Source organism: Pelodiscus sinensis, chromosome 1 (assembly GCF_052426305.1).
Source record: "Pelodiscus sinensis isolate ZL-2025 chromosome 1, ASM5242630v1, whole genome shotgun sequence".
NCBI classification, from domain to species: domain Eukaryota; kingdom Metazoa; phylum Chordata; order Testudines; family Trionychidae; genus Pelodiscus; species Pelodiscus sinensis.
The window spans coordinates 98,569,663-98,591,791 of NC_143052.1; the positions used below are offsets into that span (position 1 = coordinate 98,569,663).

General features: G+C 42.4%; 1 protein-coding gene across 2 annotated transcripts in view; it reads right to left on the bottom strand.

The window, feature by feature from the left end:
* Positions 1–22,129, bottom strand: part of RIC8B (RIC8 guanine nucleotide exchange factor B) — a 58,347-nt gene that overhangs the window by 24,665 nt on the left and 11,553 nt on the right. For both annotated transcript variants that reach the window (XM_075938421.2, XM_075938417.2), the window contains 2 exons: positions 8,124–8,732; positions 5,522–5,616 (listed from right to left, as the gene is read on the bottom strand). In XM_075938421.2, coding sequence (XP_075794536.1) covers positions 5,522–5,616; positions 8,124–8,732 — 704 coding nt within the window. The remainder of the gene's footprint in view (positions 1–5,521; positions 5,617–8,123; positions 8,733–22,129) is intronic.

Below are 22,129 nucleotides of genomic sequence, written 5' to 3' on the forward strand. Positions count from 1 at the left end.
AGTGGGAACATGGCAGCAAGGGGGGGGGGGGGCGGGAGGAGAAGAAGAGCTGGTGCCGAGGGAGCCATCTTAAAAAGCTGGTTCCCACCAGCACCATCTCTGGGGTGCCGCCAGCAGTCCCTGCTGCCTCTATCAGAGGCAGGAGGGGGAAAAGGGGAGATAGGGGAGCTGTTGCCAAGCAGCCTTTGTCAGCATGAGCCAGAACTGAGCAATCCTGGCTCACGCAGACATTGCGCCTCTGTATTTTCAATGTATTAAGAGCCCAAGCTACAGTGTGGGTGGCTCCCAGAGCTCCCTCCACTGTGGCACTCCAGAGCAGTCCTATCGACCAATTGTTTAGTTGACACAAATTGTATCAACTATACAATTAGCTCGGTAAGACCCATTTAACATCCTGAGCTCCCACTGAAGTGCTTGAGATAATAGCTGCAGAAGTTGCTGCTCAGGCTGGAGCTCAGGCTGGAGCTCAGGCTCTGACACATAGGAAAAGAATGAGTTTAAGAGCTTGAGCAGGAATGTCTACCTGAATATTTGTAGTGTTGTACCACAAGCCAGAGTCTGGGCTGAGACTCACTGCCAAGGATTTTTTTTTTGGTAGTGTAGATGCACCCATATAGGCTTTTCAAGAATAATATTTGTAATGAGCAAGTAGTGACTGATCTTAGTCTCAGACTCCTCAAAGTTTTCAGAAGTCTTTCTATTTGAAGTTGCATTTAAAAAAAAAGTCTAGCTAGGCGTTACTGCCGCTCCTTCCCCCCACCCCCCATATCTTGCAATTTGGTTCTAATGCAAAATTAATTTAATACAGGGATAGGGTACCTCAGGCCTGGGGGCTTGAATGTGACCCTGGCTTGCTTGGATCTAGTCCCCAAGGCTCAAGGCCTCCCCCCCGCCCAGCATTGGAGCATACAATCTACTAGGCTGGGCGCCCCTAAACTCTGGTGTGAGAGGAGGTGAGGAGTGTCTTCATCCTCCCTCAGCCAGGGGCCAAGCCCGTGAGGGTTTTTTTGCACTTCACTTGTGTGCAACCTCCGACTGATTTCTCTCTGGGTCAATGGCCTCTGGCCCATAAAAGGTTCCCAGACCTAGTCTAAGACTTTCAAATAATCAGAGAATATTGGGGTGAATTTACACTAGAAACTAATTTTGTTGCAGCCACAGTAGATACTGTGGGTAAAAGGACACTGCATTAGCTCTCTAAAACAACTATCAACAAATTTCAACTATCTTTGCTTGATGTTTTAAAGGAAAGGAATACAATCTAAAAGTATCCAGTTTGACAATTCATACAGTAATAAAACAATTCTATTCAACAAATATTTGGTGGCTTCAGCCTTTTCAAAGAAACAACCCTTTTTACTCGTTTCTTATTAAACAACTCAGTTCCCAAACACCTACAAAATTAATTTTCTGGATCACTGTGCCTAAGCTATTCTTTTCAATAAATGAAGCCCAGCTTTCTGATCTTTGTCACTTCACTGACAGTTTTATTTGTGGTAGAGGAGTGTATGAATTCTCTAGCTACCAGGAACTCAGTGACTGCACAGATCTGCACAATAGCGTTTGCATTCCTACTCCAGGGGGTAGAAATACTGCGTATATTACTCGCCCCTTTCTACTTCCTAGAGATCATTAATCACTGGGACATGACGTCCACCCACTCATACTCCCAGCCCCCTCCTGATATGCAAATTCAAAAGCCAGGACTGTTTAGCACAGCTGAATGCCTTGATTAAAACCTTGTTAAGAGGGCAAAAATGGCACTTGCTCTACTATTTGGTGCATTAAGTGGCTCATATTCAAGTGTTAAGACATGACAATCACATTAATAGTATCTGTATTTTTTTCCCCCGCTAAGCTAGTTAAGGTATTTCCTATGGAAAAACTTGCAATTACTGAAGTCAAACTGATTAGCACTCATGATGAGGAAGCTAACCAAGCCATAGTTCAGGGCATGCATTCAGCATTTGGTGTCAGTATAAAATAAATCCTCAAGTTTATTTTGAGCCCAAAGTTTCATACAAGGGCTCCTTAGGTATTAAAGTTTGAATCTTACACACCTATAATAGGTACCTAAGTCTCCAAATGTGGGATTTATACATCCTTTTAAAAAAAAAACCACACACACACTTTCTAAAAGTGGGAGTTAGCTGAAAGTGTGGTTTATACGGTGAAGAGTGATAAAGTTTGTGCTTCAAAAAGGCTGCACAAAGTTTGCCCAGTTTTCAAGGGAAGAGATACTTTTTGGAACTGTCAGCTCTGCGGAAGCCATCCGAAATCTGGATTCTGAAAGGCAAGCTCCGTTCTGTCTGTTTTGTGCCTCATGTCCAGCAATAAAGATTCTATAACTTTAGTCAATTGTAGTGGAGTTCTGTTGCTGAAACAAACCTGAAAATAATCCAGTTCATTCTTTTTATGGCTGAACAGTACTACCAGAAGTTAGAGGAGTAAAAATACAGAATTAACTGAAACAGATTTGGAAAGTAACATTTGTGTTTACTTACAGCTATACCTATAGGGGATCAATGTGGCATTCAACCCCCCCTTGAGGCTTATGAGGTGAATCCCCCAGGCCTAAAGCTACCCCAACTTCAAAACTGCCTTATTCATATGCACTAAGTTATTACATAAACATTTAAGTTAGGAAATACCACATTCATGGTTGCTTATGAAGTCTTAATTTTGCCCCCTTGGCTTCCAGTCTGTATACTAAATGAGATCCTATTGGGTGGGGGGAAAAAGGCAGCATGTAACTTTATAATTTGGGGACTGCTGATCCACGGGGGGGGGGGGGGGGCGCGGAATCAATCTGGCAGGGGATAGCAAGAGCTGGAGTGCCAGCATGGGCTCCATAATACAGGGGAGGAATGGAAGAGCCCTGAGCCCTAAGAGCCAGATCCAGGCAAGCCGGGGACCACCTGTAGCCCTTGGGCCTTAGGTACCCCATCCCTGCTATAATTAAAGACTACCACAATGCGTATGTACAATGGGACAGAACTGAGGTGCTGCAGGGCAGTCTTAAGGGGGCTATTTCCAGATTTTCTAGTGCCTGACTTTGTAATCTAAATAATGTTCTAACATTTTGTATGAAACTTGTTAGGTTGTGGGTTTTTTTGTTTGCTTGTTTGTTTTTAAAGACAAATGCTGTTATATACAGCTATAAACAAATCACCCCTCTTCACATCATGCATAATCAGTAGGATTTGAACAGTTCAGTACTACAGCACAACCTACTATTGCTTGAGCTACAGGATTAACTACATTAACTGGAAGCAGTAGAAGGCTGTTTTCCCCAGAGAGATGGGGATAAGCTACTGCAGCCACATTCTCAGTCCAGGAGGTGATCAGGGCACAGAACCTGGAAAGCGGAGGAGCTTGGAAAGCGGAGGAGCTCCTGCCCTGCTGTAGTGGCCTATACTCCCCTAAGCCATGTACCAGATCTAGCCAACAGCATGCATTAAAACCGACAAAGGCAGATGTGAACAAATCTCACTAATTCTCTGCTCACTCATGGCTGAGTGTCTATTTCAGATTCAATTTTAAGTTAAGTGCATCATAGATCCAGACTAACAGGCTGGGACTAAAGTACATCACATTGTACCTATCCATTTACAACAAAGCAAGACAGCAACAGTCCCAGATGGCTATGCTGAGAGGGGATACAGGTAGATTGGTCCTAGACTCTTGTGTGCAGGAAACAGAGCATTCCAAAAACAGGGTTTCTAGTTTTACCAGACGAGATCAGACACAAGCTACCCCTAACAAAGCACTAGTCTTAATGCAAAGACATCTCTTCAAATATCTCTCTCCAATAGTATGACCTAATAAATGTGTTTGTCTCCAAGGTGCCATAGGACTGCTTGTTGTTTTTACAGCTACATACCAACATGGCTGCCCCCTGAGACTTGCCTCCAGTAGTAGCATCTCCCAAAAACAATCCACTAATTCATTCTCGCTCACTCACACGCACACTTACACTTAAGAGGAAGGTGAGAACAAAAGTCAAAGGAAGACTACTACCCGTTAGTGCACATTCAACACTATCTTTAACAACATGGTACTTAGGCATTCATTGCAGAGGTGTCTTGAATAATCCCAGACTAATCTGCACCGACTGAGGTGTGGCTCTGATGCAGGATCTAGATTTCCACTGATCCCGTGGCTTTTGGTAGCTTTCAAACTTAGTGATAGCTTTAAGGTGGTGGAACCTATAGCATTCTTCTAAGAACTGTTAAGTTAAAGCAATGTCTCCAGAAGATTTTTGTAGCTAGAAGTATGGCTTTTTCAAGTTGAAATAGGCAACACTAGTGTTGCCTGTCAGACAACTTGGAGGCAGTATTTGTAGCTGCTTGGGCTCATGTGTCTGTAGATGCCTATTACATGGAGGAAGACCAATATAAAATACCCCAAATAAAAAGCTAGAAATTCTAACTGCACAGAAGTGAGACTCTTACCAAAATAACTTGATTTTTTTTGTGCTTAACTTGCAGTCAACAATTCAAGGGAACTTGGTGAAAAAACAAACCATTTTATAAAATTCCTTATGGAGTCAAAAGCAAGATTCAAGGCAGCTGCAGACTCTTCAGGAAGATGACCTGATAACTAAGGCAGTTTAATGGCATTTATACATAAGTAATAGGACAGTGCATAGGTGCCTTAAGCTGAGAAGGCAATTTAGAATTTTAACCATTACAAACCCAGCCATATGCAGGAGCACAGATCCAAGAGCATGAATTTATTGTAATTGATTCACCCTCTGACAAGTTAGACTTTTACATATGTAAAATAGCACTAGCATCTTTAGAATACCAGTGCAGAAATGCTGGGCTAATGGTGACCTAGATCATCAGCTAAACAGTTCCAAACTAGTGGATCAATTTTGTAAAAGTTAGACAATATTTCTAACTGATTTGTGAGGACAGTTAAAGATAACTTCCAGGAGTGCTATAGCTAGAATTCCTGTAAATAATTATCAATATTTCCACAAGTACATATTTACATTTCAGTCTTACTTAAGATTATACAGTTTAGGGATTGGGGGGGAGAGCGGGGGGGAGAGGGAGGGGGTTGAGGGGACAATGGCCACTCACTCACTCTCAGTGGCTCTCAACCTTTCCAGACTACCGTCCTCCTTTCAGGAGTCTCATTTGTCTAGCATACCTCCCTCTCTCCCTGAAGTTTCACCTTTAAGTGCTTACTTACAAAATTAACACAAAAAATACAGAAGCATCACAGAACACAGTTACTGAAAACCATGTGTACTTTCTTATTTACCATATAATTAACAATTGGAATATTTATTTATTTACATTTCAGCATCTCATATATAGAACAGTATAAACAACTATGAAATTTTAGTTTGTACCAACTTTTCTATTGCTTTTTATGTAGCCTATCATAAAATCAGGCAAAATAAGCAGATAGGTTCATGTACCCCCGGAACATTTGTGCAATTGAGAACCACTGCTCTAACTAAAAAGTTAACCCTCAAACATATATTGTTTCTGTTAAATCAACCAACCTGTGCAATTCTTCTGTTTTGTCTTCAGTAGGGCCCATGGTTAATAAGCAGTGGCGAAGGATGGCAGCCATATAACGAAATTGATGAGATTCATTCTATATAAATATAAATTATGAAGATTTTTCATTTTGACGATTGTAAATGAGGGTTTCAGGTCACTAGAATAATAGAAATATTAGATCATATAATCTAGTTTTAAAGTATTTTCCATTTCCTACCAATAGAAGATTGCTCTTTCAGAGTCCAATCTGAATACTTGGTAGAGTCTAATTTTAGGTGAATCTATTCCCATTATTTGCTCTAGGAGATTTGGGATTGATACAAACTTTATGCACCTTAAAAAACCCAACCCCCTCCCTTCCCTCCCACAAAAAAAAAAAAAAAAAAAAAAAAAAAAAAGACAGGGCTCCCAAAGCCTTAGCTCTAAACCTAGACTCCCTATACAATGAGTGGAGATAGACAGGTGCCTCAGAATAGGACTCTCAAAAGCCAGTACATTGTAATGTTTCCCCTTGGGAAATATCATGCAGAGAATTAGTTGTAAGCCCTGCCCTCTTATGGAGTTTGGCCTTTCAGGGCATATCTATACTTACGGCTAGATCAGCACTACTGCAATAGATGCAATGGTGTAAATTTAGCAGGTCTGGTGAAGACCTGCTAAATCAATGGCAGAGCACTCTCTGGTAGACTCCTGTGCTTCAGGTCCCTGAGAAGAGTAAGGTAAGTTGGCGGGAAAGCATCTCCTATTGACATATAGTGTAGACAGTGCTGTAAGTCAACTTGAGTTATCCAATTCATGTAGCATAGCTTAGGTTGACTTACAGCTGTAGTGTAGACCAACTCTGTCTGATATGCCGGCGGAGAATGGGAGGGGAGGAATCTCCCTTTGCTTCGCTCTCTGCTGCCAACTTTCTCTTGGCACAGGAACATGCGCCATTTTTGCTAGAATCTGCACAGGGGAGTAGGAGAATATCCCTCATCCACGATTCAACTCCTTTATTAACCAGATAGGGAAATATTCTGATGTGAGGCTCCCTCAATCTCTGATGCTGAAATTGTTGTATTGCACATAAAGAGTGAAAGAATATTGGGCTAGCAAGAGAACAAATGATAGTTTGAAACCGACTGGGAAGTGTGAGATCCAGGATCCAGTGACTAATTATAGACAGTGGAACAGATTCAGCAGGTGAAATAGAGGGATCATCTGATGTGGGCTCCCACTGGTTAGTGCATTCACCTGAGAAGTGGCAAATCCTTGCTGAATACTTAGTCTCTTCAGGTGGAAGGGGAACTTGAACCCATGGTCTCTTATATTTAGACCAATGGGCTAAAAGTTATGATGTTGAAGGTCCTCTTCCCCGCTGTTTCATGTAAAATATCATCTAGAAGGGGCAATCTGGGAGGCAAGCACTAAACATGCACAGCAGATCAGGCCCCATAGGCAGAGGAATACAAGCAAGGCCCAAATTACAACCAAACTCCTACCACTCATTTCCTTCCTTCAGTATTTTTAAGCATGTCTCAATTCCTCCTGCACTCAAAATTCTTTCCTTCTCTTTTCCCTTTGATCCTTTTCCTCTCCTTTATTTAACATGTCCATTCTTCTCATTGTTGCTCAACCCTACTGCTGGCCTATTTTTTAAGATGACCTTCCCCCACTCATCCCTCCAAAAAGAGGCCCAAACAGCAGCAACAAAGTCTATAAATTAAGAAGTGTGTCAATAAGCAACGTGATCGTTTAGTTGTACACACAGAGAAGGGGACAGATAACAGATATTTTCTTTGACTGTTAGTTTCTATTGGTACTGAAGGTTTCAAGTATTGTACAACACAATGGAGACCAATTTTCATTGGGCCGTAGGTACTACTGTAACAAATGTTGGACCACTACCGCAACCTCAGAGTCACCACTCAATATTAACTGTATTTTCCAACTGCTACTTTGAAATTCTCTTGACATTGAAAATTGCTATTTCGGATAGGAATTTTTCCAAATTGAATCTCATTTCCTGCTCATGGGAATAAACTCTTCAGATCTTTATATTTTTCCATCCTGCCTGATGGTAACATCTAATGCTGCGTCTCCAGCACACTTAATTAGTGTATTGTTTTCCAGATCATTACAAAGAATGAAACAGAACTCTGCTTCACAAGGATCCTTTGGGGAATGTTACAGTTTAGAACTAGAGAAAACAGCTTTTACTCAAGTACTATTTGGCTTTGGAAACCTTTGGCAAATAAGTTACCATAAAAGCTTTATCTTGAAGCACAAAATAAAATCCCTAAGCTTGGAAGAGATCTAAACACTTGTACGATATAAAATAGAGTGACCCAATACAACAGGATTTCCCTTTTCCTTATTATGCTCCCTTAGCACAAACCGTTTTTCAGTTCAGACAGGCTTCTTTGGTTTGTCCAAAGGTAAAGTTCTGAGATGAAACTTCTGTGTTTCTAAAGATATTCCAACAACTGAAACTGTCCTAAATAAGGGAACACCCAGCTCTGACGTCTGAGTAACTGCTTTTCCAATGTAACTATGTGGTGGTTATGTTCTTGCAGACAAAAATAAGCCCAAATTAAAGAATTTCAGTTCAGACCTTACCTCACTGTGGACATTCCAACTGTCAAGTGTCACATTAAAGAGAGCTTTGAGTGCCTCAATGGCACAATCTGTTTCTTGCAGCGATAAAGGACATCCAACATGTTCTTCAGCAGCTTTGTACTTGTCTGTCCATCTTATGCTAAAAGAACTTTCCAAAGCTTGAGTCAAAACCTGCAACCCTTGTAGCTCATGATGCAACTGTGACCTAATATCTGTGTGCAGAAGTGACAGGAGGAAGAGAAGGCGCAAATCAAAACATTTAATGTCATCGACAAGGTGTTGGTCCTTGCATTTTCTCAGTAGATTGCAAAGCATAGCTGCAAGGTTCAGTTCCAAACTGAGCTTCTGTGCAAGGGCACTATTAAAAACTATGTTACAAAGGCATTTCAAAGCTTCCACTATAACAGGGAAATTGGACACATCCTCCAAAGAATCTTCTGTCATGTCCAGCTTTGCCAGCTTCATCAGGATCTGCATGTTTTCCTTAGTTGTCACAGGCACTAAAACCTTCTTATCTCTGGAGAGAATCCGAAGGGCTTCAAGACAGGCAACTTGACATGAAGTTTTTAGGTCTTTTTCAAGGATGTTTAAGATTCCTTCACACAGTTTCTGTGCACACATACAAAAAACAAAACGACAAAAATGTTAATCGTGATTTTGAGTGTAAAGTCTTTTACTATTGTCAATCAAATAATAAAACTTCAGCCATTTTCTTCAAGGAACTTGATTTTGGTCTCATTTTATGTAGGTCATTAGTTTTTCAAAATACAAACTGCAACAAAAGCATTCAGAGAATATTATAGATTTTTCTTCTACATACAACCAAAATAAATGGACACAGATAGAGATGACAGCACATCTTCTAGTCACAGGCAAATGGCCAGTTTCACCAGTATCAAGGTTCTATACATAAATCCTATTGTCCCAGCAAGATGCTGGTTACTTTTCTGTAGAGAGAGAGGGTCCTTTACATTACATTTTTAGTGGAGGAGCGGGGGGTGAGGGAGGAGAAGATGACACTGTTTTAAGTAGTCTTAAATATTTGGAATATAGTACATCTCTCCTACTAAGTAGTTCTTCATATGCATGTATATAGCTCCCTGATTTGAGATTTAATGACCCAGTGAGAGTCAAAGTTGAGGTAAATTCAACTGGTATTTATGGTCTGTAGACTAACAAACAAAAGAGAGCATATGAAAACTAGCAAGACAAGACACAATGAAAGGTAGACTTTGTAATTTAAGGTGATGAATATGCAGTCTAGCTAAGAGCCTCAATAATGCCTGCAAAACAGTCTCAGACCACTCTGATCAAGGGCATCATGATCAAAGGGTAGAATGATATACTTACATTACAGGCCACTAAATGTGCATTGCCGCTTAGAAAAATACAAGCGATCTAAGAATTTGAAGGTCAGAAAAATATTTCAGTTACAGGAAAGATTCTAAACACAGAGTTTAGGTTTATTCAGATTTACGACAATCAATCAAGATGGGGGAAGTCTCAGAGGGGTAGCCATGTTAGTCTAACTTAAAAACAAAAAAACAACCCCCCAAAAAAGTCCTGTAGCACCTTAGACTAACCAAAAATATGTATAGTATCATGATCTTTCGTGGGCACAACCTACCTCTTCAGATGACAAATGAGGAAAGACAGGATAGAAGAGACTGCATGATAGGCCAGGGCTTCATAAAGTTTTTATTGCACAAATTCAGGATAACATCACTCATGGTTAGCCGAGTCACAAGTCTAGTTATGAGACTCTTCCCAAGTAAGAGGCAATAAAAACTTCAGTGTATCCTATACCACCCTAGCTTTTGGTTTTTGCCATTTAAATCTCCCTCTGCTTCTTATCCCTTAAAGTGTGTTAGTTACTAGTGAAATAGTGTAATCATTAATTTGGTTAGTTCTCGGTGACATCCTCTGGTGCGGTATGAATCAGTTCACGATGAGAAAATATATGCCGTGTGTACACCTACACTTCTCACTTTCCTATGAATACTAATGTATTGCAACAGTTTCCTACTTTGGGAAAATGTCTCAGGAATTGGATTTGTCAAGCACTAAAATAAGTGTTCACAACTCAGACTGAGGCTAGGTCTAGACTGCATCCCTCTGCTGAAAGGGATGCAAATCAAGCACTTAGGAAGTGAAAATGAGGCCAGGATTAAAAAAAAATTAGGAGTACAGGAGCTGCCGAAAAAGCTCCCCACTGTCGGCAGAGCCGCAGCTACACTTTACTATCGACACAGCGACGGAACGTGAGTATGCAAATAAATCCTGGGATATTTAAATCCCGGGCTCATTTGCACTTCTGAAGTGCTTGATTGCATCCCTCTCTCGGCAGAGGGATGCAGTCTAGACAGCCTCAGAGCTAGAGATCAAAAGTTCCATAGTACAGTAAAACACCAATTGTCCCACATCCAGCGGTCTGGCACTTCTGATAGTCCGGCACCAACTGGAACCCGGAAGTGCTCCGGCCAGCCACACAATTCGAGCTGCTCTGCTCCCGGACTCCCCAAGTCCGCTGCTGCTGCTGAAACTGACCAGCGGCGGACTTGGGGAAGCCGGGGGCAGAGCAGCTGGAGTGCTGCTGGGTTGGTCCTGCGGCGCTGCTCAGGTGAGGGGTAGTGCCACAGGACCAACCCAGCAGCACCCCAGCTGCTCTGCCCCCGGATTCCCCAAGTCAGCCACTGCTGAAACTGACCAGTGGTGGACTAGGGGGAGCCAGGGGCAGAGCAGCTGGAGTGCTGCCAGATGGTCCCGCAGCACTGCCCTTTCCCACACTGCGCAGTTCCCCGCCAACCCCCTCTCCTGATCCCTCAAAGCCCCCCTTCTGGCACTCCGGCATATCTGATAATCTGGCACCCCCTGGGTCCTAAAGGTGCCATATTATCAGAAGTTTACTGTATGCGCTACAGGGAGGCAGGTTTTTTGCTTGCTTTTTTTTTTTTTTTTTTTTTGTATTACAGTAACAGTCAAGAGTATGAAGAGTTATGCAGGTTCAACTGTGGTACAATGCTATGGAGATACATATGCTTTCCTGTCTGGCAATTTGATGTAAGATACTTTGAGAAGTTGACTCTCACAGCGCTACTTAGAATATTTGGCCTGTTTTGATTTGAAGACCTACCCATTTGCCTGCATTCTTTACCTCTAAAAGTTTATCCATACATTTTTTGGTCACAGTTGTGGTTACTTTTATCTCACGTACAGGGAGGCACCTAATGAAAGCCCGATCCAGTGTGCACTGCAGTCTGTCAATGGGAGTGTTTTCCTTCAATTTCATCCAGCTTTAGATCAAGATCTAAAACCATTATGTATAGATGGCACTCTTGTTTGCAGCCTCAGCAGAAAGCCCAAGAATTGAATGTTTACTTGTTCACCTTCAGGGATGATCCTTCTCAATCACAATAGGGTAGATTCCCTATCTCCATTGCACAGACTTAGAACGCAAGAGCTGTCAATACAGCAGCTTTAAAAAGCACCATGGGGGGAGATTTTCAAAGACACAAAGGGCAATTAGGCACCAAACTCCCACTGATTTGCAACAGGAGTTGGCACCTCTCCCCTCCTCCCCCCAGCATGTACCTTTATGCCCTTGAAATTCAGTTAAAGGTTAAATAACCTCATTTCATTGCTCTGAATCTTCATGAACTGTAGTAATGCAATGGTGAAAACCATGTTTGTTGCAAACTGGAGATAAATGCAGGAATATTTGATTAAATTTTAAAAAACCCTTTTAACCTAACAAGTGATTTGTACAGCATATCTTGAACCATCTATTGGAGGTCTCACTGTATTATACATGTCACATACAGACTAGACAATGTCACTGCCCCAAAAGGCTAATGATATGATGAAAATCACAGTATGCTCACAAACTTATGCCCTACTAAATTTGTTAGTCTTTAAAGTGCTACCAGACTAATTTAATTTAAAAACACCACTTATAGTAGCAGTAAGCAATGGCAGGTTTTTAATGACAAAACCTTCTATGACAATTACGTGATCACAAGCTGGTTGGACCCTACTAAGCCATCAAAAAGGATGAACCTACAAGCAACAATTCAGTAGAGCAGGGCTACTCAACATGCGGCCCACAGGTGGGAGCTAAAACAAAAAAGTAGTCAATAGAATGGTCTTCTGTTGATGTGCATTATAGTAGTTAAATTCCTGGGCTGTCATTGCTCATGAAGAGTGCTGTTATGAGTGGCAATCAAGTAAATATTGTGTTTCGTTAATAGCAGAACTGACTTAAATGGGGCCTGTGTGTGGTGTAGTCTTGCCTTAATCTTTGTATTCATGCCCATCAGTGTGAAAGAAGCTATTTTGCATATATATTTGCATGCAACACACTTATGTTGCAGCCCTCCACATGTGCTGTGAGTATCATAGTGGCCCCCAGGGCTTCCAAAGTTGATTAGCCCTGCGTAGAGGAAGCTCTGAATTTCAGTTCTGTCAGCAGAGGCAGTCAGTTGCAGAAAGCCTGCTAACTGATCCAAACTGCCATATTAAAATAACGTGGAGAGAGACGGCATGTTTTGTTTTTACCCTTTAACAGTGTTGGGTTGTGAAAAGAAAGAAAAAAAAAGGTAAACAGCAATTTTAGCAACTGTGGGGCTAGCAGAACAAACGGTGTTAACAGGGAGTATTCAGGCACTGCTGACAGTTGGCAGCATTGCACGGGCAACTTTAACTAAGCATTTCCTGGCTTACAGAAACTTGAGCTTTGCTCAACTCAGTGTTCTGCAGGGGGACAGATTACCAGCATCTTTAACCCTGCATCGACATAGGGTTTTTCCCTCCACCTCAGTCATTGAATTTCCTAGTTTTTCAAAACAGGAAAATTACATGAGTTGTTAAAGCAGCTGTACATATGCCCCACAATTTGAATACCAAGCCAGTCAGTCCACTACCAACACATCAACTAGGCTCCATTAGCCTTGCTTTGGGCACACCTCCTAGCCATGCTACTGATCTCCTCAAGACATTTCTCCTCCAGCCTGCCCCACTTGTGGCAGTTTCTGATTTATTCATGCTCAGTTTGGTTTGCCATAGCTATTGTACAACAATCGTGCGGACCAAAACAAAAAACCCCAAACAGACAACCCCACCCCAAACACACAATGATGAGCTTGGGTGTGGGGAGCTTTTTTGTTGCTTCCCTTAGTGCAGGGGTTCCCAAACTTTGACACGGAGACCAGTAAATCCATTCATGAACTTTTGGAGGACCAGTAATGTTCATTTGCGTATTTGCATATTCATTAATCAAATGATGAATATTCAAATAAGTTGTTTCTGGTCCTCCCAAAACCCCCAGTGCCAGCTTTAGCAAAGCTTTTGATATGGTCGCCCACAATATTCTTGCCAGAAAGTTAAGGAATATGGATTGGATAAATGGACTGTAAGACAGACAGAAAGCTGGTTAGACCAGGGTTTCCCAAACTTTTTACTTTAGTTGGAACCTTTTTTTTTCCCCCCAATACTGCTTTTTGCAGCCCAAATATATAAACACAAAAAAAAACCTGAGAAAATACTAGACATATAACACGTCTGGTATTTTCTCATTAGGTAAGTTGTATTACTAGATGTATCAGTTTGTAGTTTCGAACTGCCTGGCTGGTAAATGTGCTCAGGCTGCATGAGTGTGTCTACCAGCCAGACAGTTGGCAACTACTCGAGGGGAAGTGTGTATGGGGGGGGGGGGGGGGGGGGGAGACAATAGAATCCCCAGGCTGGACTAACTCATGCAGGGGGTAAGGGGGGTAACACGGGCAGCATCCCAAGATCTATATATGGCCAGGTCAGTCCCACTCCCCGCAGGCTGATTCATTCCTTCCCCCTGCTCTCCCCGCTGTGCCATTGGCCAGCCCCACTTCCCCTCAACCCCCCTCCCGGGCAGCCAGGTCCACTTCTCCCAATCTCCCTTGGCCAGCCCCACTGCCTGTATCCAGCTCTCCTTCCAGAGGCCGCTTCTTCTCCTTGCCCCCATCTTCCCCGGCCAGCTCCCTGCCCCCAACCTTGCACCCCCGCTTCCACCAGCCCTCCAATCTCCCCAGCCTGCCCCGATTCCCCCATCCAGTGCTGCTTCCGGTGGCCAGCTCTCCCCTCCTCCTCACCCCAGAATCCCCTGGCACCTGCACCTTCCCTTAGCCCTGAATCCTCCTGGTGCCTCCCCCTTCCCTTACTGCCCCTGCCCCCTTTGTCCTCTCTTTCCCTGATACCTACCCCCTCAGCACTCTCTGCCCCATCCCCTCCTGCCCCTCTGTGCCCTCACACATCACTTGCTCCATCCCCACCTCTCTCATGCCCACCCCTTCTTTCAAGCCTTCTCCCAGCACCTCCCCCTCCAGCCCCCAATGCCCTTCCCCTCTTCTCTCCTCTCCCAGCATCACCCTGTCACCCCTCCCACTGACACCTCCCCTCCTGCCCTTTCCCTCATTGTCTGCACTTGGCCCCCTGGCATTTGTCTGTCTCTCCTGCACCCTGTCCCTTGGTGCCTTCCCCTCCCAAGCCCCTTCTCCTTCCATGCCTCCTCGCCTCCGCCCAAGCCCGTTCCCTACCTTCTGCCTTCCACATTGCAGGGCCGGAGGCCGCTAGAGCCAGCGTGGCCCCACCACGTGCCTCCGAAGACTCTTAAAATCTCGGGCCGTGACATCACGTCAAGCCCGGGCGTGCTCCCTGCCCATGTGCAACGCCGCACATGGGCAGCAGCAGGCGGTGAGGAGGAGCCACGCACAGCGGGGACGCTCGGGTGGGAGGACACGCGGGAGGGGGGGGGGGGCCCACGCCAGGCAGAACTGGGGGAGAGACCCAGCTGGCACTTCCGGGTTCAGGGACCCGGGGCCCGAATCGGCCTGAGGCAGTCACCAGCCATGCTGAGGCCCGGTATTTTTTCCCGGGCCGCGGCCCATAGTTTGGGAAACGCTGCCTTAGTGAATCACTTTCTATTTATACATGCTATTGGACATCAACAACTAGAAAAATACTTTCCATTGCTCTAGTATACAAACCAGGATCTGACCACTAGCCTATTGAGTTAATAGTGTGAATGATGGTTCTCTGTCACAGGAAGTAACTGCAATTTAAGGGTGAACAGCAAGAGTTTTGCTACAAATATCTGCTTTCAGAGTTTAGCGATTTCTGACATAACTCAAATGCAAGTACTGCAAATATAAAAGTGACCTAAAGCGTATATTTGAAAATGGTACCTCTATATACTACTACATATTATTCTACTTTAATGTGAGAATAAATAATTTGTCCCTACAATTACCTCACTCTGAACTGTATGCTCATCGCATTTTCCTGTAGCAGAGCAGATGGACTGGCAAAAATGCAGGGAAATCCACCAAAAGTAGTTTTTAAATGGTTTTCACTTATCTTGCCTCCTATAAGCAATGCAGATGAGAACTGGTTCTTTCTGCATACTGTACACACCACCAATTTCAATGGGAGTTCAGCATGCCCAAGGAATGCATTTTAGGATTCTGGGATGCTGTGTGGAAAACTCCCAAACTCAAACCTAACCATATGCTGCTGTTACTGATAATCAAGATTAAAGATTTAACTTTAAGAGTCAGGTCTTCTGCTTTCAAGCTAAAGAGATATTGGTTCAACCTTAATGCTTGATAGTTTTAATGCAGCTTTGTGGAAGGAGAAGTTTTGACTTGGAAGGAGATGGAACATCCACCTGCATTAAAAAAAATTCTTTAACAATTCCACACAGTTGTGGGTTTTTTTTAAATTTTAGAAGTGTCCATTTTAAAGAGGCCTCAAATAGCTAAATCATAGTCCAAGGATTTGGAGAGAGGGGGGAGGCAAGAGGGACAGTGGTGGTAGGGAGGAAAACAATATCATACATTTGCTATGATGTTTCATATGGTTTATTTTATCGGATCACTGGCCGTGCCTGCATATTTGGCTTCACCAGGAACGATGCGCCAAAAAACCATGATGTTCCCAAGTCACTTGAATAAATGGTAACTGGCATCAGGTCATTCTGTCTTCTCCTAGACTGACTTAAGTCTCTGTAGTTCATTGTGTCTTCTAACAGAGGTTTTTCTTAGTTTTAAATTCTCAGTTGATTTTAATTAAGCTCTCAGCAGGCGGTTCATGAGCTAGGCAAGTTTTTAATTTATTTAATACAGCCTACTTTAGCATCTGTTCAGAGGGAAGAATGGTTAGTGAAGTCAATAGGAGCTCCACACACAAAACAGAGGCAAAACTGGGCCCATAAAACAAAACAAACCCCTCATCTCTCCCCCTCGCCCTCCACAAGCTTTCACAGCTCTTGTATGGGTTTACAGCATTTGTATTGCTGCTTTCTATCTTGCACCCAACTTTACTGACTACCTCTTTTACCATAAGCAAAAATATCCACAATTCACTGAAATCTTAACATGAAGCATAAAATATATAAGGGACTATATGCCATAATCAGCTAGATCTAAGCTGTACACAAGCAGCAATCCTGGCTTCTGGGACACTCTGCTCTGACACTAAGAATTCTGCAGCAACTTCATCTAAAATATTTAAGGAGGTATGGTGGGGGTCAAGCTAGTGAATTACAAATAAATATTAACAGTGAAATAATTACAGTGGCCCTCATTTTATACAGGCTTCACCATTTTGCACTGACTGTGCATAATGGAATTACAGAACGTATCAGAGAAAGAAGTTCGCCAAAAACTCCAATCAAGTAGGAGTCAGCTGAGGATTTCAACTCCAAATAAGGTTGTTTGGGATTGCGGGATAAATGGGATAGACAGCTATTTCTGCTAAAGAGGTCAGAAGTGAAATAGCAAAGAATACCAGCATATTATGGCATTAAGTTTTGGAATGAAGCATCCATTGGGCTGAATCAGAATGCGTATATTCTTTAGATGTACCATTTCACCTCAGTGTATTACAAGGATGTCAGTAGAGCCCTGCATGGACACAAAATTGGTACGTGTGTTTGTATTGACAAAAAGTGAGTCGCGGATACCTGCATTGCATCTGCAGATGCAGCTACCCACAGATATAAAGTGGATATCCGCAGATTTGCAGGGCTCTAAATGTCAATACTGCATTAATTTATTTTTAGTGCAAGTTATTTTCATACCTTTCAATAAGGATGAATGAAAGCTTAGATTCTGGAGCACAATTTTGTAACAACCGCTAGTGTTCACAACGAATTCTGCAAGGTCAGGGTTGGATTGTGCAAAAAAACATGAAGTGCCGGGAATGGGTCTGTTTTCCAGAACATGGAAAGGGGGGAGGAGAGAGAGAGAGAGAGAGAGAGAGAGAGAGAAGGGACACTATACTCACCGTCACCGATGGGGACAGCTATAATGCAGAGTAACCACAGCAGGTAGCCATATCACTGTGACCGTATCTTGCCAGCCACCAGATTGGGTAAGTGCCTTGCCCCCTTCCCTAGAATGGGGTGAAGGGGAGGGCAAAAGCTCCCCCACACCTGACAACTCCTTGCCCTGAAGGATCCAGGCAACAGCAGATTAAAATTAAAGAATTAATAAATCACAACAGTAAACTAAATTATTGACTGAGAGGAGTCCATGCTATCTTATAGTACTTCTTGAGACATGGAGGCAATGTACACCAGACTAAAATGTAAAGAATTAATAAATCACAACTGTAGTCTGGTGTACATTGCCTCCATGTCTCAAGAAGTACTATAAGATAGCATGGACTCCTCTCAGTCAATAATTTAGTTTACTGTTGTGATTTATTAATTCTTTACATTTTAAACTAGATCATTGACTGCTATTTTATAGTACTTCTTGAGACGTGGAGGCAATGTACACCAGACTACTATTGTGATTTATTAATTTACATTTTAAACTAAATTGACTGAGAGGAGTCCATATTACTAAGCCATCCTTGTTTGATATTCTATATTTTATTGTTAAAGAAATTGTGTGCACTTTGGATGATTTTCAGAAGGAAAAAAGTCAAGAAACAGCTAAACACTTCATTTTTAAAGTTTTCTATCATGTTTCTAGTCATTTTTTAAAACAGATGGGTACCAAGGCAGAAAAATGTTCAGTGTACATACACAGTGTTTCCAAATAGCTCAGCTGATTTTTAGCCATTGTCCTGGTGCTACATAAAACTACCACCAGATGTCCCCAAATGGACTTTATTGCATGTCATTTGTCATGCAATGCACCTTCAACAGCTTAACCAATGAAAGATGGGGACTAGGCTCTATACTCCAGGTCACCTTTTAAACTCTGCATATTGAAGAAAATATATATGGATAAATGGTCTAATCCAGCTACACCTTCCTTGAGAGTTATCATTTAGCATAAGAATTACTGAAAGCTTTGTAAGACAAGTCCAAAGAGCACATCATAGTTTGCCTTAATGTTCCCCCCTCCCCTCTAGTTTATGTTAATGGACACAAATGAAAAAAGTGCGTAAATTTTTCTGAAGCTTGTTCTCCCAAGGCAACTTTACTCCTAGAATCCCTAGATCATGTCTCCCATAATATGCAAACACATCTAGACTAGAATGAGAACGAGAAAATGATTTAAAGACATAGCAAAATTTAATACGTATACTAGGGATGTAAGAGTATAGCTGTTTAAACAGGTAACTGATAAACTGAAGGTTATGGATTACCCTAACAGCTACACAGGGCTCCCGGTCCAGCCACCTGATGCCCTGTGCTGCTGCATCTATCAGAGGCAGCAGCATGGGGCGGCAGGCTGGAGCCAGTATGCTCCCAGGGAGCTGCCTGCTGCTCCATGCTGCTGCCTCTGACATGGAGGTGGGCGTGTGTAACCACTGAAATTGTCAGCAGTTACACAGTTAATTACACACAATTTAACATCCCTAATACATACTAAGAAATGTGTATATTAAAAGTAATAAACCCAGTCATGCCTCACCATTAAAATGCTTTCTGTACTTCCGGCTAAATAGTCACTGCTGCAATTGAAGCAGCAATGTTAATTTAGCAAGTCTGGTGAAGACAAGCTAAGTTGATAGCAGAACATTCTCCCATCAACAGCTGTTCTCCATCTTTCTAAGGGTACATCTAGATTACATGCCTCTGCCAACAGAGGCATGTAAAATAGGCTACCCGACATAGTCAATGAAGCAGGGATTTAAATATCCCCAGCTTCATTAAAACAAAAATGGCCACCACAGTGTGCCGGCTCAGCTGATCGTCGGCACAGCACGCGAGTCAAGACACGGATCAGTCTACAGGGAATGCCTTCGTCGACCGCTCCCTTATGCCTCGTGAAACGAGGTTTACAGGAGTGGTCGACAAAGGCTTCCTTTGTCGACCGATCCACGTTTTGACTCCTGCGCTGTGCCGACGATCAGCTGAGCTGGCACAGCATGGCTGCCATTTTTATTTTAATGAAGCCGGGGATATTTAATCACTGCTTCACTGGCTATGTCGGGTATCCTATTTTACATGCCTGTGTCAGCAGAGGCATGTAATCTAGACGTACTCCAGGAGGCAGAAAGTCAGTCAGCAGGAGACAGTCTCCCATCAATATAACGTGGGTACACATCTTGTGAGTCTAAGTTATGTAACTAGAGTTGCATAAATTAGGCTGATTTACAGTTTTAATGTAGACCAGCCCTAAAATGTTAAGATTATGGTCCCCTCAAAAGTTTTAAAGACTGTGTCCATTAAGAATATTCAAAGATGGTTCTCTGATAGAAAAATCTTAAATTAAGGACCTGAGTAAACACCATCTTGCTTCAAATAGTGTAGTAGTAAGGAGAACAAACTGCAAGAATTATTGTAATGCAGTCAGACAATTTGGCAGCATATAGCACGATGTCAACAAAGGACATTAAAAGCTTAACACAACACAATCCAATTATACATACTTCTAAAGTTATTTGATCTGAACAGTTGGATAATCAATTCAAATAACTTCAGGTATATTTGTATTTGGGTTATAAGAACAGGGATACTTATATTTCAGTGTGCAATCATTCAATACACTTCATCCCTTCCATAGGATTGCAGATTAGTATGTGTCAAAAATTATATAGCACTACCATAAAGAATGAATCCTTGCAATTTAAAGGAGTTTTTATATGAGCAGATGGAAACAGTTTTCACAGTTTATACAAAGGGTATTACATAAGATATCAAATGAAGGAAGACAAGACACCACCATAAAATTGAGAGCATGAAACAGCAGCCACGTCAACAGGAAGAAAATTAGAAATCTGATGTACAGAGCAACTGGTGTATCATTTAAAGTTCTTGTTTTATACAGACACCTAAAATGTCAGTGTATGCAATCATATTTAAAACATGGTCAATAGAACTATATGTTAGTTTCTTGTTCTGAGATATGTAAAGTCATCTTAACCATTTTATTTTTATTGGGTTTATATTTACATAGTTCTAAACACTTCTTAAGTCCGTAATATATATTAACAACCTTGATAGTTCTAAACTGACATCTTCAGATACCAGATCTAGATTTAAGTGGAAGTATATTGGCTATTAAACCTGCTGTACCTTTCAACAACCAATATATTCATATAAAGATAGTTGCTTCTAGCTTGTGTTCAGTAAATTCACATATTGCCTCGGAACCAACCCATTTGTGTGCTTGACTCAGGAAGGCAGACTGTTCTTGTATATGCATTCTAGATAATCCTAATTTCTTTGAAATTTCTTGTTCACGTAACTGCACTTGGCAACTGATTCTTAGTAACTACACCCACTTATGAAGTCCATATTAGGGATGTAAAGGGTTAACTGGTGATGCTTACCAGGTAGCCCATTTAACCAGTGGCCTGGCCAGGCTGGAGCAGCCCCTCGCCTTATGTAGGCAGGCGGCCACTCCAGCCCTACAGGGCCCACCGCCCACAGGATCCCAGCTCAATTAAATATAACGTTTAACAGGTTATCTTTTTAACATCCATTGTCCACATTCTCCAGAACAACAGTTCAGAATGTTTTCTCTAGCAGTGTAATTGGGGCAAATGCGTGTGCTCCATTCCTCAGGGAATAAAGGATACAGTAAGCTCAACCCCCATTCAATTCCTTTGAACTACTTTAGGTAATGAGTTGGAACAATAGTGTCCATCTGTATTATTCTGGTTAGTGATCACTTAGGCTGGATGTTAGTTGGTTACTTTTTTTGCAGTTTCAGTTAGTGGTAGGTCAGTAAGGAGGAAAAAGGAGTGCAGCTTATGGTAGATCCTAAATTTCTAGATTTTAAGTCATGCCTAGCCAAGGGAGGGAGGGTAGGCAAATACTCCACTCAATGATACCCAGACAATAAAGGCATGTGTTATGGCAAAGAAACACCCAGTTATCTCAGACCATCAAAAACTACGTTGGGCTCTGACCACAGACCCAAGACAATCATCCAGTGTTCTTGTCAAGAGTTCTAACACCAAACTCAGGGGCCAGGAAGCAACAGAGGTAAACTCAAAAATCCTTAGAAACAGTCCTGCTTCTCAGGGCTGAATAGTTCTGACTCAACAACAGCTCTGATGCCAACTGCAAAGAGGAGCTTTATTCAGCAGTTCTCAAACATCACTGCACCATGACCCCCTTCTGACAACAGAAGTTATCACATGACTCTGGGCAGGAGGACCAAATCCTGAGCCCTGCCACTATGGGGTTGAAAGTCCCACTGCCCAGGGATGAAGCCCTCAAGTTTCAGTAAATCTAATGCCAACCCTGGCAGCCCCATTAAAAAAGGGTTGTTAATGACCCACTTTGAAAAGCTTGGCTGTTCTCATACTGTGAGTTGGGATGCCAAAGATAACATTATTGCCAATGCTGAATAGAAGGTGGCGTTTTCCAATGCAACCACTATTTCCCTCAGGAAAGGAGTAGCACTGAGGATTCCAGTCTCAAGCCACAGCAGGGAGCCACTATGGAAAAGGCACATGTCTACAGGAAGAACTCAAGGGAAGAGGAATTCCGAGAGTCATCTAAGTTTACTCCTCTGTCTCCAACTGCATCAGCACCATCCTGCATTGCACTGGAGAGCTCAAGA